General features: G+C 37.5%; 1 protein-coding gene across 2 annotated transcripts in view; it reads left to right on the plus strand.

The window, feature by feature from the left end:
* Positions 1–18,277, plus strand: part of LOC130921475 (protein TASOR-like) — an 83,982-nt gene that overhangs the window by 33,909 nt on the left and 31,796 nt on the right. For both annotated transcript variants that reach the window (XM_057845430.1, XM_057845431.1), the window contains exons 11-16: positions 1,927–2,042; positions 7,674–7,746; positions 7,898–7,972; positions 14,858–15,036; positions 15,105–15,341; positions 17,061–17,250. In XM_057845430.1, the coding sequence (XP_057701413.1) occupies positions 1,927–2,042; positions 7,674–7,746; positions 7,898–7,972; positions 14,858–15,036; positions 15,105–15,341; positions 17,061–17,250 (870 nt within the window). The remainder of the gene's footprint in view (positions 1–1,926; positions 2,043–7,673; positions 7,747–7,897; positions 7,973–14,857; positions 15,037–15,104; positions 15,342–17,060; positions 17,251–18,277) is intronic.

Below are 18,277 nucleotides of genomic sequence, written 5' to 3' on the forward strand. Positions count from 1 at the left end.
TCAGGTGTGTTGGATGGTAGCGCTTGCATTGTATGCAAAGCTTAAATCAATTAATGCTTAACAAATTTTTGTGTATAGAGTAGAGCTGAAACGAATACTCGAGCAACTCGAGTAACTCGAGTTTAAAAACTGATCCGAGTAATTTTATTCACCTCGAGTAATCGTTTATTTTGACAGCTCTAAGCATCACGTTTTGCTCGGACTACTTTTAATGCGGGACAACGCGCTGATGTCACATGCGTAGAGGAAGAAGCAAAAAAAAAAAAACTTACTGCAGCCGACAACCGCTACAAACGACGCCGACGTTGCTAAATACTAGCCCGCACATGCTACGTTAGTTGCAGGTAGCTTCTGATGAGTCTCATAGAGATCACATGTATGTTGAACTAGATGCACAATGACAGACTAGGCCGCGTCTGGGCAGCGCTAGCAAACAGCCGCCATCTTAAAGCAGTAGAGCGCTAAGCGCTAATAAAGAGCGCTAAGCGCTAATCTATAAGAGTAACGTTACTGTCACTACTAGCTCACCTTACGTTAGCCCTGTGGAGGGCTAGGTTTCAATTAATTAAGACCACTTTCGATGCATGGCTAACGTGTCTTACATACAGGCTTTAACATAACATAGCGTTGTAGAGTGATGAGGGTGTCAAATGAAAACTCAATCATGCTAACTATCAATTTTAGCTCAGTAGTCATTGCTGGATAAAACACCAAGTAACACTAGTCCCTAATGTGCTCCAATACAGCCTGTATCATACATTTATTTTGAACAGTGCAAAAACTCAAAATCCTATCAGGACTTACAGTTTAGACTAACTTAAAACTTAACTAGAACTTTAAAATGGCTTGACACAAATAGAAATTCAATTGAAAAACGTGGGAAAAAATCCTAACTTTTAAGTGATGTGTGTTATCAAGCGTAAAGACATTTTTAGGTGTGTGTGTGTATATATATATATACATACACTTTTTTAAAATAAGATCTAAAGGTTTTTTGAGTGAAAGCAGTGAATTAGTCTTTTTTTTTTTTTTTTTTTTAAATTCTAGTTACATCTGAGATGCAATTGTTGGCTGTTTTCAACAATATACATAAAAAATAAAGACATTGATTGACTGAAAATGATAAAATGTTTGCTTTTCTCATGTATATCTGTAATTGCTCTTCACCTAAAAATATATTTGTTTTATCCGATTACTCGATAGAATTTTCAGTCGATTACTCGATTACTAAAATATTCGATAGCTGCAGCCCTAGTATAGAGTAGGGCTGTCAAAATTATCGCGTTAACGGGCGGCAATTATTTTTTTTAAATTAATCACGTTAAAATATTTGACGCAATTAACACACATGCCCCGCTCAAACAGATTAAAATGACAGCACAGTGTCATGTCCACTTGTTACTTGTGTTTTTTGGTGTTTTGTGTCCCTCTGCTGTAACGCGGGGTAATGTTGCTTAGAGTGCTGCTGCCCTTTAGTGGGTAAATGAGGAGCAGCATTTAGTGTGTAAGTTACTTCATATGCTGGTAGCAGTACTGCTGACCAATTTATTAAATCTGTGTGCTGTCCAGACGTTATTGATTTTATGACAGAGGCTGGGGGCCGGATGAAATTTGACCATGGGCCGCATTTGGCCCCCGGGCTGGACTTTGGACATGTCTGATTTAAATAGTTGTAAAGTAGTGTAGAGCGACACCACAAGAGGGTGCTGACAATTTCTCTGAATGTGCCCAAGTGGTCAAGGTTTAGCAAAATGACATTTAATTGCTCTTAGAGGCATAAATCTAATGTCCTCAAATGAATATGCAGGGTCTCGGCAGGTTTACATTTTAGCTAATGGTTAATCCGCTACCAGAATAATGGTTTGTCCCAAGTCCGCAATGAAAATGTTCCCACATCTCAACTGGTGCGTCTGTTTTTGTTTTTAGTGGTGACGAAGGGCCTTCACTGCAGCCTCCTGGAGGTGGTGAACAGAAGTCGCTTGACCGGCAGTGGCATTTGTAGTATCAGCACGCTGTTACAACAGTTGGAGGAGAAGAGAGTGGTGAGTGGACAAATTTACCAACCAGATCAGCTCTAAAAATAAACAGTTGTGACTTGGACCACATTAAGGGTGTTCAAATCAATTGACATATATTGCCATGTTTTGAACACAATTCTCGTATCGATTCAAAATCTGTATCGGTCCTGACACAAGTGTTTTTGGTAAAAATAACATAGTGGCTGCACTTCTACTCCCGTCCACTAATTGGTAGTACGCTGCAGCCTTGCCTTACAATCTGCTGAAATAAAAACAAGATCTTGCGAGAGTTATCCCGGGTGGCTTCTTTACACTATAGTCTCGTGGAGTTTGGCACCTCGGTAGAGTTTCAACATGGTGAAGATGGAGATTCGCGATGCCCCGAAGCACTTTCATGAGTCTGAAATTTGGGCTCATTTTGGTTTTTACTGGAAAAACGAAGGCATTGAGGCATTTGCACCTAAAGCGGAGGTTCAGGTTTTCAAGGCAACAGTGCTTTTTGAAGCTTTTGACTTCCTTCACTTTTGACAATTTGTAAAGCTGTAACACATATATGCACACCTATGTTCAAAACGACACGCATTTTAACAATTAAACACTTAACACTACACAATTGGTGTTCAAACGTCCATCTAGTTTGATCAATATGTAAAATTAGTAGATTAAATTAGCTAGGGCTGCAGCTATCGATTATTTTAGTAGTCGATTAATCTATTTACTAGTTTGTTGCAATATTCGAATAATCGGGTAAGGAACATGAAAAATTAAAATACCTGAGCTGAGCCTCAAACAGAATATATATAATTAAATAAGCATCGATGTACAACAAAAGAACAATTGGCTAACTTATATGGCAAGTCCGCTAGCAACTTTGTCTGCTTTAACAAATAGTTCTGACACATATTCCCACAAAAAAACTGCTAAATATACCTATAAACTAAATTACGAATGCATTAAAAAAATATTAGCTCAAACAAAAACTTAGCTTATGTTGGTCTTAACATGGAGCAGCTGGATTCAGCCATGTGAAATGAGGCAGGCTAGAAAGCAGTATATCCACCAAAATCAATAATACTAAATGCAAACACTTTCAAAATAAACCACTACAACGCCACTTTAATTAAACAAATACTCGAAGTAGCAAAATTTAATTCGAATCTTTTTTTCTAATCGAATACTTGAGTTAATTGATTAATCATCGCAGCACTAAAATTAGCCTAATTTGCCTAACAAAAGCTGAAATGCTACGAATGCTAAGGTATTTACAATTCTCATAGCAAATCGCTGACACGTAACTCCACAAACTGTAGCTGTAAACTTAATTGAAATGCATACACAAACATTTATTCGCTGAAACAACTTACAGCCTTATGTGGGCCAAACCAGAGCCCAGCTATCCTTTATGCATGCCAGACGTCTGAGTCTGTTAAAAAGAGCAACCAGTAAGGGGCGCTCACATTTTTTTTTATTGGCAAGCCAGTGATCAGGCGACATTTGGGTCTGGACACTACAGACACTTCAGGTGCGGCTGTGGAGGACGTTCGAAGTCTGATGATGCCTGTGGCAGTCGGTTGAAATAATAGCAATGTATCTGTAGCGTGGTGCAGACAGGGATTAAATGCTTCAGTCTGTTGTTACACATTTAATTTGGCTTTATTTTCATTTTTTTTATACAGCTGAAACAAGAAAAAAAAAACGTCTGTCTCGCATTGCTGCACACGGTCTCATTTCTTATTCGCTCTAAAATGCGGATTGAATATATGAATATGAATAAACAAATACAAGTTTTTGTGACAAAACATTTAACTTCTGCATTTTAGACACTACTAGCATTCACTCGTTGTCCGCTCGCCATTACGAACACATCTGCAGTCACACATAAACATACTGTAATAGCCCCGAATGTGGAAATAGGAAGGATAGGAGTCGGTGATGACTTTCCCACTTTATTGTGGCAACCATAGAAATAATAAACAAAATAACAGCGGCATCTGCAACATGCTAACTCCGCTGTCACGCCGTACGCTCTCTCCTCCTTGCTTCCCGCTACGTCACTACTCTGCCGTTTGATGGCCTCTTCAAGGGCCCACAAATAGTTACGGACATTACAATACTTAACGATTAACATATTTCTGAACCGTATTAACACTCCGCACACATCACAATCATCCTAAAATAAAGCAATCCGCTAATATACACAGTCAAATTATACTCTTTTTCTTACCTCAAACAAGAAAAAAATACTAGTTTACAATGTCCATCTCACATTACTGCCAAGACGGCTGATTTCTTATTTGCTCTAAAATGCGAACATTTATTGCCCATGCATGTCACTTAGCGAACGCCTCCCCCCTGCTGGTTTAAAACTGTCAGTACAGGAGTATCTGTGGATTAAAATAACTATTTAAATATTATTTAATAATTATTAATGATGTCCCAATTGATCAGGATGCCGATCAATCGGGTCCGATCACGACATTTTCAAAGTATCGGAATCAGTAAAAAAATATCGGACATGCCTTTTTTTTAATATATATATTTTTTAATTAAATCGTTTTCTAATTGTATTTAACGTTACAGACATAATGTCTTACACTCATCCAGAGTATTTAGTTTTGGCTTAAAGTAGGGCTATCAATTTTATCGCGTTAACGGCGGTAATTAATTTTTTTAAATTAATCCCGTTTAACGCAATTAACGCATGCGCTGCACGACCTACTCATGCATTGTCGCGTTCAATCTATAAAGGCGGCGTTTTACCCATATATAGAGCTAAAAGGCAGCGTAAAATGAGTAGAGTGAATTTTGGCAGTCTTTGGAGCCTTTCATTCATTGGCTAAAGCCTTACAATCCCTCTCTCAACAATTAGAAATATCGTGAGAAGCAATGTGGGCAAGAAAGGTAGTGATTGATCTTTTTCTTAACACCCTATGTTATGGTTGTTATGTATGTTGATTATGATATGTATGTATGTTATGCTATGTGTTGTGGCTCAGTGGTAGAGTAGTTGTCCCCCAACCCAGAGGTTGTGGGTTCGATTCTCTGCCCTGATGAACTCGCCTAAGTATCCTTGAGCAAGATACTGAACCCCACATTGCTCCTGGTGCTGCGTCACCAGTAGGTGGATGGCGATGTAGTGTGAAGCGCTTTGAGCGCCTTGAAAGGTGGAAAAGCGCTATACAAGTATAACACCATTTCCCATTTCCCAACGCAGAGCAGATATATCAATTGGTGCCACTACACACAGTCATGGTTGCACTTCCCATAATGCATTTGGGCAGAACAGTTAAATGGCTACAGTATCATTTACTGAAAGCTCAACAAATACACTAGATGGCAATATTTAGTCACAATATATAAAGTCACATATATCCTTTAAGAATTACAAGTCTTTCTATCCGTGGATCCCTCTTACAGAAAGAATGTTAATCATGTAAATGCCGTCTTGAGGATTTATTGTCATAATAAACAAATACAGTACTTATGTACTGTATGTTGAATGTATATATTCGTCCGAGTTTTATTCATTTTTTTCTTAATGCATTGCCAAAATGTATATGATTGGGAAAAATTATCGGAAATGATTGGAATTGAATCGGGAGCAAAAAACAATCGGATCGGAAAATATCGGGATTGGCAGATACTCAAACTAAAACGATCGGGATCGGATCGGGAGCAAAAAAACATGATCGGAACAACCTTAATAATTATTATTTAATTTATTTATTATTTATATAAGGTATTAAAAAGAATTCAGAGACTTATTGTACTTTAAAAGTGTTGAAATTACATAAAATGCACATATTACTTGTATTTTTAGTTTTAAACATATTGTATGGCTCTCACAGAATTATATTTAAAAAATATGTGGTGTTCATGCCTCTCTCAGCCAAGAAGGTTCCCGACCCCTGCCCTTAAGTATCGGGATTAATCGGGATTGAATCAAATCGTGACCTGCAAATCATGATTTGAATCGTATCGCCAGGTATGTGGCAATACACACTAGGGCTGTCCCAAAGGACTAATTTTCTCACGATTAATCAGCCGACTTTTTACGATTAGTCGACTAATCTTGAAATTTTTAAAATTTATTTATTTTTTTACTAATAAAGCAATGAAATTCTTGTTGACGCTTATCAATTAACAAAAACATATTTTTTTACTAATTTAGCAATGAAATTTTTGTTGACGCTTATCAATTCACAAAAACATTTTGGAACACTTAAATTCTTTATAAAAGTACAAATTAACAGATAAATAACAATAATAAATCACAAACAATGAGTTCAAATGCTGATAGAATTAACTTGTGCAAAAGAATGGAATGTAAACAGATTCAGAACACTGACTTCACCTTTCCAACATGATTCAAAACAATTCTTAAAAAAATACCTAGCATTAATACTATGCATAATAGTATTATAATAATTATTCATTGCCAATCAGATTTTCCATAAAGGGTGTCATTTTAAAGGTATTCTTAGTGTAGATTCTGAATTCTGAAGTATGTGGGATTAACTCCAGAAATCGTTATTTATATGACGAACATGACATGCTTTTATTTTGAAATGTTCACCGGAAGTACGCTCGCTAAACCGCTAACTTATGCTTTACATTCCACAAAAAAAAACCTTTTTGTCATTGCATGTGGTGTCAGTAATAGATTTTTTGTCCTTTTGCAAATGCTGTTAACCAGCGATTTTTCATGTTTGAAGTGTCACCTTTTAACTGCAAGTCTTGGACAAGGCTGCCTGTTTTATAGCCGGCTAAAGTAGGTCGTCTTTTTTCCCATTCACTTCAATGTAGCAATGCTAACGTATATAGTGTTTAATATAGATGTGTTTTCTTATTTTGTATGTCTGAACTTTAATTCTACAGCGTGTTGATGACAGAAAAGAACTGGAGTCTCGTATGCCATCAGCACGCACGCACAAATGTATGCACGCGCGCGCAGCGATAAAACGCAGCCGTGAAAATGACCGCCCTCATTTTTATTTACCATGCGATAAATGGAATCATTGCATATCGCGACAGGCTTAGCAACTTCAATAAAACATGTCATTAGTTAGTTAGATGGACTGACAATCTCCTGTCATTATCATTCACGGCCGACGTGCAGCCAAGCTTGGCATTGAAGAGACAGGACACAACAGTGTACCCTCCTTTGTTTCTTTAAAAATAAGTCAGTGTTTTGGACACTCTGGTGCGCTTTTTTGGCTTTGTGCCGATTTCCCCGCTTGCATACCAAGCGTCCGACATTCTGAACTTTCCACGCATATATTTTTTTAACCCTTCATTAACCGTCGACGGGATGTTGTGCTCGTCGACGGATTTACGTCATCGATGACGTCGACAATGTCGACTAGTCGGGACAGCTCTAATACACACCCTTAGATCCTAGATTAACTTTGGAATATTTACTTACAAGTGTACAAGTTTTGCACATGAATGAACAACCTTCCTTCAGTTGTAATTGGTTGATAATTGTTTTTTATAGATGACCTTTTTTTTGCAAAACATTTTACCTCATTAACTGTCATTGACAGCAATAGACGTCCAATCCATTTAAAGTAGGAGGGCTGACAGCATATGAACTAATGCCATTCTCGTTCTTTTATGATGATTCTTAGAAAACTCTTAAATCTGTCCACGCAGGTTCTGGTGAGCAAACTAAGTGAGCGAGGCTTCGTCTTCCTGCTGTCCAGTGCTCAGATGGCCACGCCCCCCGGTAACTGCCGTCATTAGCATTATCAAAAAACACAATTTTGCCTGTATTAACCCGCAAAGACCTGGCGTCGCATTTTAAGTCACAATATTCACTCATTGGCTGGCATTGCCAATGGTGGCCAATGACTTCATTGAGTACCTTATGTTTTCAGAGAGAGGGAAAAATTGGAAGAGGTGTCTCCAGGCTCTGTTCGTCTTCCCAGAGAGCAGACGATTGAACAAATCCAGTGAGTAACACTAACTGAATAATGAATAAATCCTATATTATAGATACTGTGAATTCGGCTCCGAGGAGCAAAACTGTGATTCGGGTCGCCCAAATTTCATCAACTTGGAAATAAAAATGCACGACGATGGTTTCCATATTTTGATATGCGATATTCACTTAGAAGGTATATATATATATATATATATATATATATATATTCTGTAAAATAAATTGTCGGAATGGAAAGATAAGACACAAGATAGATATATGCATTCAACATACGGTACATAAGGACTGTAGTGGGCATTTCACTCTCCTGTCATTTAAATCTGTCTATGCTGTCCTCACTCCGAAGCGTCTACTTTTTCCAAAGCTAGACAGCTAGTGAACGACGCCTTAATAATCAGACTTCTTCCTTTTTCATCTGATGTATTAATAAAATGGCCTCAAACCACTGTCCTCTTTAGACCGTAGTGAAACTACAAAAAAAAGTACACAAGCATTGCATTAGCAACAACGTTAGCTTAGCACGCTATACAGGTTCACTAAACATAAACAAAAAGCGTCTCATACAAAAAATATAACATTTCGCTTACTAACATAATATGTACATTCTTTACAACAACCATACTTACGGACAAATCTTGTCCAAGGATCATATGAGCACAACATTACAACGTAGGCGTCAGCCCGAGACGTCGTGCAGCCATATTGAACTGGCAAGAAAGCAATAAACCATGTCGCAAAGCGACCACAAGAGTTCGCTGTTAGACAGCTCAAAAAACCTTGCTGTAAAACTTACCAAAAGGCAGAATACGGTCTGAGCGGGACATGTGCGTTAATTGCGTCAAATATTTTAACGTGATTAATTTAAAAAATTAATTACCGCGCGTTAACGCGATAATTTTGACAGCCCTAAAAATAATAAAATAAAAGATTACTGTATTTTTCGGACTACAAGTCGCACCTGAGTATAAGTCGCACCAGCCATAAAATGCCCAAGAGAAAAAAAACATTTATAAGTCGCACCGGAGTATAAGTCGCATTTTTTGGGGGAAATTTACTAGATAAAATCGAACACATGGAACAGATATGTCATCTTGAAAGGCAATTTAATATAAAAATACAATAGAGAACAACATGCTGAATAAGTGTACAGTGCATGAACAACGAAATGCGAGTATACTGTCCTCACCAGGACACTACGGCTCGGTCCTGGCTATACAGCGAGCTAAACTCCCAAATGATGATGCTGGACGTCCGTATAATTGTCGAATCAATTTCGTCCTCGATACCAAACAGGTTCGCATCAACGTAAATAAATGATAATTAGGCGCTATTACAGCAATGACACAAACGGTTAGCTTGCGTTCGCTACCATTAGCGCATCGTTCAAACAACCACACAAATGGCTCTAAGTGTCCGATCGGGGGTGGAAAACACACAACAACAACAGAAATGATGATACACACAGGCGTTGCCTCCGCAGAGATATTTTACAAGCATTAACAATTAACATAGGTTCGTAGCTGTTTCTCTCGCTCTGTCTCGCCCACGCCCACTCGCTCAGAGACGCTGCGTAGCTGTCCTTCTTCTTCTGGCGTATGAGCGCTCTTCTTCGACTGCGCCCCCACGTGGGAGTAAAAGTGCCACAAACTAAAAGCATGCATTTCAATATAAAAAAGTCTATAATACAATTGAACACACGTTAAAGGCAGAACGCGAACGAGGCCATAGCTATTATGAGTTATTCAGGTAACTATAGCATAAAGAACATGCTAACAAGTTTACCAAACCATCAGTGTCACTCCAAAACACCAACATAACATGTGAAATGAAATCATAATGAGTTAATAATTTCACACATAAGTCGCTCCTGAGTATAAGTCGCACCCCCAGCCAAACTATGAAAAAAATAAATAAATGACTTATTGTCCGAAAAATACGGTACTATAAAATGATATGGAGGAGAATTCTAGAAGAGTAAATCACTCTGCGTATATCTGCCGGAGAAGTGTCCTGTCCCAAGATGGCCACCAATCAATAATGCCACCGACTCCACTGTAAGCCATCTAGCTTTCTTATAATGTATGCTTGGTTGGTGCTATGCACTGAGTGTCATTTTAGCAAACTTTGGATATACATTTCAGGGTTTCCCCTAGGATTTCTTTGAAGCTGTAGTGGGCTATATAAGAGTCGGACAGTCCTAACATGTCGTGCCGCGGCGAAATTGCTTCATATCATGACAAATGAGAATTTTTTTTTACACATTTTTTTTTCCCCAAGAACAACCATAACAAATATGTATTTGAAATATTGTATTAGCCAGGCTAAGCTCTCAGGTCCGGTACATATACGTAAAATGCGTAGTTGATTAGTAGTTTTATAGTCTTTTTTTTTTTTTTTTTTTACTTTATTTGACCCCAATACGAACTACATTACCACAACAATAATACAATAACACCGTCTGTTAACTGACTCTCGTCCGTTGACAACTTAAATATTTTCTTAATACTTCAAAATACTCATCTGAAATTAAAACCAGTGATATCACCAATGAACAAATGCTATGCTAGTACGCCAAGATTCGGGTCAAACACACGCCATAAAGAAGTAACGTCAATAATGTTTTCACTGGCTTAAACCAGAATTACATTCTTTCACTTGAAATACCTTTCTGTGGATTTTTGTCCTAATTTCCAACTCTACACTAACGTAGTCAGGCACAAGCTTGCAACAGGAAAACCGATGTGATTTTCAAAGTAAAGAAAAAAATGTCTTTGACGTGCTATTTCAGACGACTTCTGGAAAATAGTGCGTAAATAATGAGCTATATACAGTATATTTATTTAGACGTTGTACTGCCCAAAACAGTGCATTCCTTGTGAACTGCCTGACAGCCAGCTAACACTGAATGCGCTTTAATAAACGACAAGGCTTGTTCTTTTCTTGCTTTTATGTGAAGTAACTCATTTTTTTATTGTGAAACTATAGCACAGAAACATACACATATTCAATACTCAATACACTACAAACAGTACAACACACTTACACTAACAACTATATAGATATCACAACTTGTTTGAGCCACTACTAGCCTAATGCATAGGCTGCTTCCTATAATACGACAACAAGAATTAAGAAGTTTTGTACATATGACTTTTCTCCACAGAGGTATGCATATACTGTGCATCAATAGGTTACTGTAAACGTAAAATTATTACAGACATTTATTTCCGATGCGGAAACGTAGCAGGAAGCACTCGCGTATGTCAATGCGACCGACAGACATAGCACTGTGCAAATAAATAACTTGTGAGCCAAACAGTCACAAAATAGATGCAGTGAATTATTCTGACCGACAAATGGCAGCAACGTAATGCGAAAGGCCGACTGGTTTCCCACACTGGCGCTTATAGATGCACAGACGTATTGTTAAATTATACAAATTATAAACTAGAATGTATCTTTAAATTTAAAAAAAAAAAAATCTAATTTGCAAGGTGTGGCGGCTTTTATTTTGGTGTGGCGGTGTGCCATAATCTATTATGTGTAGGGGAAGCCCTGCAATTTTATATATATTATATATGTGTTTTTTTTCTTGCATTCAATTTTTTTTTTACGCTTCAGTATATATTTGGTTGGTTACAAAAGAGCAAAAAATGTAGATTAAAAATCTCTGCAAACCCTTCCCTCCCAGTCCAAATGGATTGAACGCCTATTGCACTCATTTGCTCCCAATAATGTATAAATACTTTCTATTATTAATTGTTTCAGTGTTCCAAAGACTTATTTATACGTCTTTTACGTTTTTTTTTTTTTTTTTTTCTTTTCAAAAAAGACATCTCTGGGTCGTGATTTAATTTAGCTCCAAAGCATAAAGTTGAAAATCCATTTTAAAGCAATAAAACTGGCCACTGGAGGGCAGTAGCGCATTTGGTAAGACCCGCAACTAGGGTTGTTCCGATCATGTTTTTTTGCTCCTGATCCGATCCCGATCGTTTTAGTTTGAGTATCTGCCGATCCCGATATTTCCCGATCCGATTGCTTTTTTTTTGCTCCTGAATCATTTCCAATCATTCCCGATAATTTTCCCGATAATTTTTCCCGATCATTTACATTTTGGCAATGCATTAAGAAAAAAATGAATAAAACTCGGACGAATATATACATTCAACATACAGTACATAAGTACTGTATTTGTTTGTTATGACAATAAATCCTCAAGATGGCATTTACATTATTAACATTCTTTCTATGAGGGGGATCCACGGATAGAAAGACTTGTGACTTTGTATATTGTGACTAAATATTGCCATCTAGTGTATTTGTTGAGCTTTCAGTAAAGTATTCTGTAGCCATGCCCAAATGCATGATGAGAAGTGGAACCATGACCTTGCGTAGTGCTACCAATTGATATATCTTCTCTGCGAGGGGAATTAACATAAGGTGTTAAGAAAAAGATCAATTGCTACCTTGTTTCCCCACATTGCTTCCCATGATGTTCTTAATCGTAGGGAGAGGGATTGTAAGGCTTTAGCAATTAAAAAAAGGCGACAAAGGCTGCCCAAAATCACTCCACTCATTTTACGCTGCCTTTTATCTCCCTATATAGGTAAAACAGCGCCATTACAGATTGAGCGCGACAATGCGTAAGTGGGTCGTGCAGTGCATGCATTAATTGCGTTAAATACTTTAACGTGACACATTTTTTAAAAAATTAATTACCGCCGTTATCGGGATAAATTTGATAACCCTACCTTAAGCCTAAACTAAAGACTCTGGATGAGTGTAACATATTATGTCTGTAACGTTAAATACAACTAGAAAATGATTTAATTAAAATATATACAGTACTGTGCAAAAGTTTTAGGCACGACACTTGCCTAAGACTTTTGCACAGTACTGTATGTATATATTTTTTAATTATTACATTTATTAGGATCATGGAAGCTTCCACTTGGGGAAAATATATACATACAGTATATCCTGTATATACATAATATAATAAAAATATACAGTACTGTGCAAAAATTTTAGGCAGGTGTCCTGCCTAAAACTTTTGCACAGTACTGTATATACATATATTAAAAAAAGGCATGGCCGATATTTTTTTGCCTATTCCGATACTTTGAAAATGACATGATCGGACACATATCTCTACCCGCAACCCGATTCAACGGCAACGAACGGCCGGGCGCCGGCGGAAGACGACTGAATGAATTCCAGGCGAGGGGAAGACTGAGCAGAACAACCGGTAGGACGCCCAGGATGCCAGGCGCTGGACGACTGAGCAGAACGACCGGGACCACTAGTTCAGCGGACGATGCCTTTGAGTCCGTGCTGCTCACGAGCAGAGACCTGAGAGACTAAAAAAAATTCATCTTTATGAGACAGACAGCGATGAGGGAAAAGTTTAACCAGCTGTTGCGGCCAAAACAGCATTATCTATCAGTTAGTTATGTGTAAAGAAATTGTTACTTTGCTATGAATAGCTCTATTTGTCTTGTTGTTTATCTTATCTTGTAAAAGGAAAACATTATTCAGATGTTTTGGATGTAAGTAAAGCAAAAAATAGCTATGTATGAGTCAAAGATATGTTTGAAATTTATGCTTTCACAAAAAGCTCTATTTCTCCGAAAAAGATATGAACTAACTTTTTCCCCTGCTGAAAGAAGAGAGTCTAATCTTTCTTTTGGTGGGTTCCATGTTTATATAGACCCTACTCACCAACGTCACAGAATGATGTGTCACTGTATCCGGCCGCCATATTGTCCGTCTTTGTTTATCCGTATTCTCAATGGTTTCAATTTGTCGTGCAATTTAGAGTGCATTTCAGACGCTGTAAACTCTTTAAATGCGTTGCATAAAAGGCGTTCTGTGGAAAAGCTTCAGTCTATCCATTCGCCAGATCCATATTTGATGCCTAAATCGATATTTTTCGACCCGCTGTCTTCACCCTCTCTGCCTGACCTCTGCTGCCCTGATATCAACAACTATCTTTTCCACAGAAACTCGGCCTATTCTCACGAAACTTTGAAAAACATTAAGAGCAGCACTCTAAGCAACATTACCCTGTGATATTTCTAAAATGGCGACAATCAAAAAAAAAAAAAAGAAGTTGACTGCGATTGAAACTGTATGTTGTAGGCGATTAGCCTCGCAATGATCTTAATTGTGGTTGTCAGCCCAAAACCCTCTAAATATATATTAAATGCATCTTACCAGATATAGAATGACTACTACATAATCTGTGGTAATCGTTTGGAGCCCAGTTTTCTCATCGAATTTCAGCAGTCCATCTCGCGCTCCTCTCCGGGTCTCTCGGAATACGGTAGAACTTCAAGTCTCTCGGTCTATCTTCTCTGTTATTGCAACCAACTGCCACCATTTTGATTATTAATGTTAACGAGCAGAAAAACACACCTTAACAGGAGGAATTTACGTAGCGGTAATGCGTCAACACGACGAGTAGACGGACAGTATGGCGCGGAGGTGTGGTTGTGATGTCATGTGAGTAGGGTCTATAGCAATAGAACAGAATTTTCTGTGGGCCTTGCAAAATGAGTCAAAATCCAGTAAAACGGCCGGGAGCAATGGGCCTTGCTCCGGTGAAAATGGCTGGGAGTGAATGAGTTAATGGCAGCTCTATAAGTTTAATTAATGAAATGACATGAAGGTTGTTGATGTGTTTCCTCTAAGGCTGCAACAACTAATCAATTAAAATCGATTATCAAATGTTGCAGCCTTATTGTCTTCATTTTTACTTACAACATGCCTAAAACAACTTCTAGGTAATTGTGAAAAAAGTGGCATTCATCCGATTTATCGATTGTAAAACTATTCAGCCCTAGTATCCTCCGTTCATATTGTAAGTGGCTCTGGTTGATTTCTTTGCGTGTAGCATCCAGTTGTGCCTCCTCCGCCACCTGTCACGTTGGGGGCGCCATGGCAGGACTGAAGCACTTCATCCCGGCTCTTCATCACGCCCTTATCCGGAGTCAGGCCAATCCCGCGTCAGAACTCGCGACTGGCGTGGAGCTCCAAGCGCAAGAGTACCTGGTCGGCCAGAAGGACAGCAAGGTGAGCCTTTGGCACCGCATCTCAATTCGGATTAACCGTTGGTACCGACACCTCTCAACTCCCGGCAGGTGCCAACTCACAAAATGGCCGAGTACGATGTGAAAGCAGACGATGCGGCCAACCCCTGCCCGGTGCCCAAGCGCCACCCGCTCAACGCGGACGGCTTCCTGCGCACGTATATTCACCATCCGGCGCGCTACCAGCTGTCGGCGTCCCACGCTAGGAAGATGGTTGAGCTGCACTGTGAAAACTGGGAGCCCACCCCCAGGAAAGAACGCGACGGGCCCAGCGGCAACACGCGCCAGGTAAATAATAAGGCTGCAGCTATCGATTATTTTAGTAGTCGATTAATCGATGTACTAGTTAGTTTGAATAATCAATTGGATAAGGAACATAAAAAAATTTAAATGCCAGAGCTGAGCTTCAGGCGATATAAAAAATGAGGCTCAAAGTACAACAAAAGAACAATTGGCTAACTTACATAGAAAAAGTCTGCTAGCTTAAATTCTATAAAATGCAATTTAAAAAAAAATTTTTTTTAACAATAGTCTTAACAAATGGTTCAAACACATATTCCTACAAAAAACGGCTAACTATACCTATAAACTGAATTACGAATGCATTAAAAAACATTAGCTCGAACAAAAACTTGATGTTGGTCTTAAAAGGGAGCAGCTGGATTCAGCCATGTGAAATGAGTTATGCCATATTCACTGTTGCCACTAGAGGGTAGTGTATACACTCAAATCAATAAAACTAAATGAAAACACTTTCAAAACAAACCATTACAGAGCCACTTTAATTAAGCGAATACTCGAAGCAGCAAAATTTGATTAGAATCTTTTTTCTAATTATGTTGATCGATAAATCGTTGCAGCACTAGTAAATAATATTGAAGCAGAATGCTCGTCAATGACAGTCAACGTTCGGATTGTGATTGACAACGTTGCGTCGATTGGAATTATTCTAATGGTTGTACTATGTCATTATTTGTAATTATACCGTGACTGCATTTTTATTTATTTATTAAAAAATAATGATTTTTTAAAATTTCATATACACATATATAAATTTTACATTTTATGTAGTTATTTTAATATATAACAATTCATTTTTATAGCAATCTTAATTATTAGGAATTTTAGTTTAAATTGAAGTTTATTGTTTAAATCCATGTAATATAAATTTGATTTGATTTTTATTGTATGCAAAAAATGTATTTTAGTATATAATTATTTGTAATTTATTTCTTCATGAATAATTTTTTTTTAATGTAAAAATCTAATTTTTTAAAATGTGATTTATTTTACAGAATTTATTTTAATATAGTCGTATTTTAATGTTATTTTTCTAATGTATGATAATAATTCGTATCATAACTGCCATGATTGTAATTAAATACGAACTTATTTCCTAACAATTAATTTTCATATTTTTTTGTTTAAATTGAATATTGTTTATAATGTAATTTAATTATATAAATAATTATAGAATGTTATTATTTGTAATTATAGCTTGACTATTATTTTAAATATATTCACATTTTCAAATATATATAAAATCTATATATAATTATTTTAATTTTTATATTTTATATTCTTAATAATTTATATTTTATGGTAATTATAATTATTAGAAATTAATTTAAATGGAAATTTAAAAAAAAAAAAAAATGTAATTTACATTGGATCTTGTTTTTATTGGGTATCATGATTTTTATTTTATGCGTAAATGTAATCTTCGTCTTATTATCTGTAATTTATTCCTTGACCAAATCATTTTTGGTTTCATTTGTAATTTTGTTCTATTTTTTCTTGAAATATATTTCATGTAATTCTAGTATTTAAATTATTATATTTTATGACAATTCATATCACAATTTTTGTAGTGAAAATGGTCTTTTATACAATTTAAAATTCATCTCAATGTTAAAAATTGTTTATAACGATTGGAATTTATCGGTAATTGCGATAATCAGCAAAGTGTATACATTGAGCAATTGGTGTCCGTGGCGGTGTGTTCAGATCCAGCAGCTGATGGACTTGGTGATGACCTGCAAGAGAAACGCCGAGAACGAGGTCAAGCGCGAGGAGGCGCGAAGCGCGGGGAACAAAAACCCCAGCAGAAAGCGCGGAATGGAGCAGAAGGCGGCCGAGCGAGCCATCAAGTACTTGAAGGCCTCGTACCGCGTGGCAGAAGGGGACCGGCTCCCAGGTGAAGCCCCGTCGTTCACGTCAACTTTAATTCCAGGACGAAATATCGCCTGGTGATACTACATAACATCACGATACACATTGAATTCTAAAAAAAAAAAAAAAAAACGGAATTGCGATAAATAGACTAGATGAGCTGCCACATAATTTTGGTCAGTAGCGTGCACATACAGACACCAGGTGGTGCTCAGAAACTGGCCCTTGCCCTTTTAACCTTATCAAGGTCACAGAATCACTGTGAGAGCGCCCTCTGTCCTCCAAACTTGCAAACACACGCCCTCCTGTGAGGTACGTACCGCCCGTCATTTCATTTGTCAATGTGAACGCACAGCGCGGACAAAAAGGTGGCACATTAAATGCATCAGGAAATGCACATACAATAGATGCCATCCACATCGCCACCTGTAGCCTCTACACAGAGGTAACACATAATGAGTTGAATCATTATTCAGCATACATTTGTGGTTCTTTGAAGTTCTTCCATTGACTTACTTTTCAACTGACATGTAAATTAAGAAAATCAAATTAACCTAACTTGCATAGCAAAAGTCTGCTAGCTAAAGTGCTATAAAATGCAAATTTTAAGAATAAAACTTTTTTTTTTTTTTTATAATTCTTTAACAAATCATTCAAACACATATTTCCGCAAAAATGCTGCTAAATATACCTCTAAACTAGAAACTGCAATTTCGGGAGAAATTACACCTTGGTCTTTCCTCTGTGGAGATACAAATCTTAGCCCCACTCAGGTCTATCAATAGAATGGACCATAATGCCAGTCAATGGCACTAAACAAAGTAAAAGCCATTAGAAAAGATTGGGAGAATTGGACGTCCATGTCCGTCAATGGCAGCACCCTCCATAAGCGTCAATGTAATTGGGGACGTTTGGGGGACACGTCCTATTGATATCTGGTCATTTTCTGTTGATTTGGGGGGAAAAAAATAATTTCCATTCAAAATGAATGGGAAAAAATTTGGACGTCCATGGACGTCAATGGAAGGACCCCCTATAAGCGTCAATAGAGT

This window comes from Corythoichthys intestinalis, chromosome 9, assembly GCF_030265065.1.
Source record: "Corythoichthys intestinalis isolate RoL2023-P3 chromosome 9, ASM3026506v1, whole genome shotgun sequence".
Taxonomy (NCBI): domain Eukaryota; kingdom Metazoa; phylum Chordata; class Actinopteri; order Syngnathiformes; family Syngnathidae; genus Corythoichthys; species Corythoichthys intestinalis.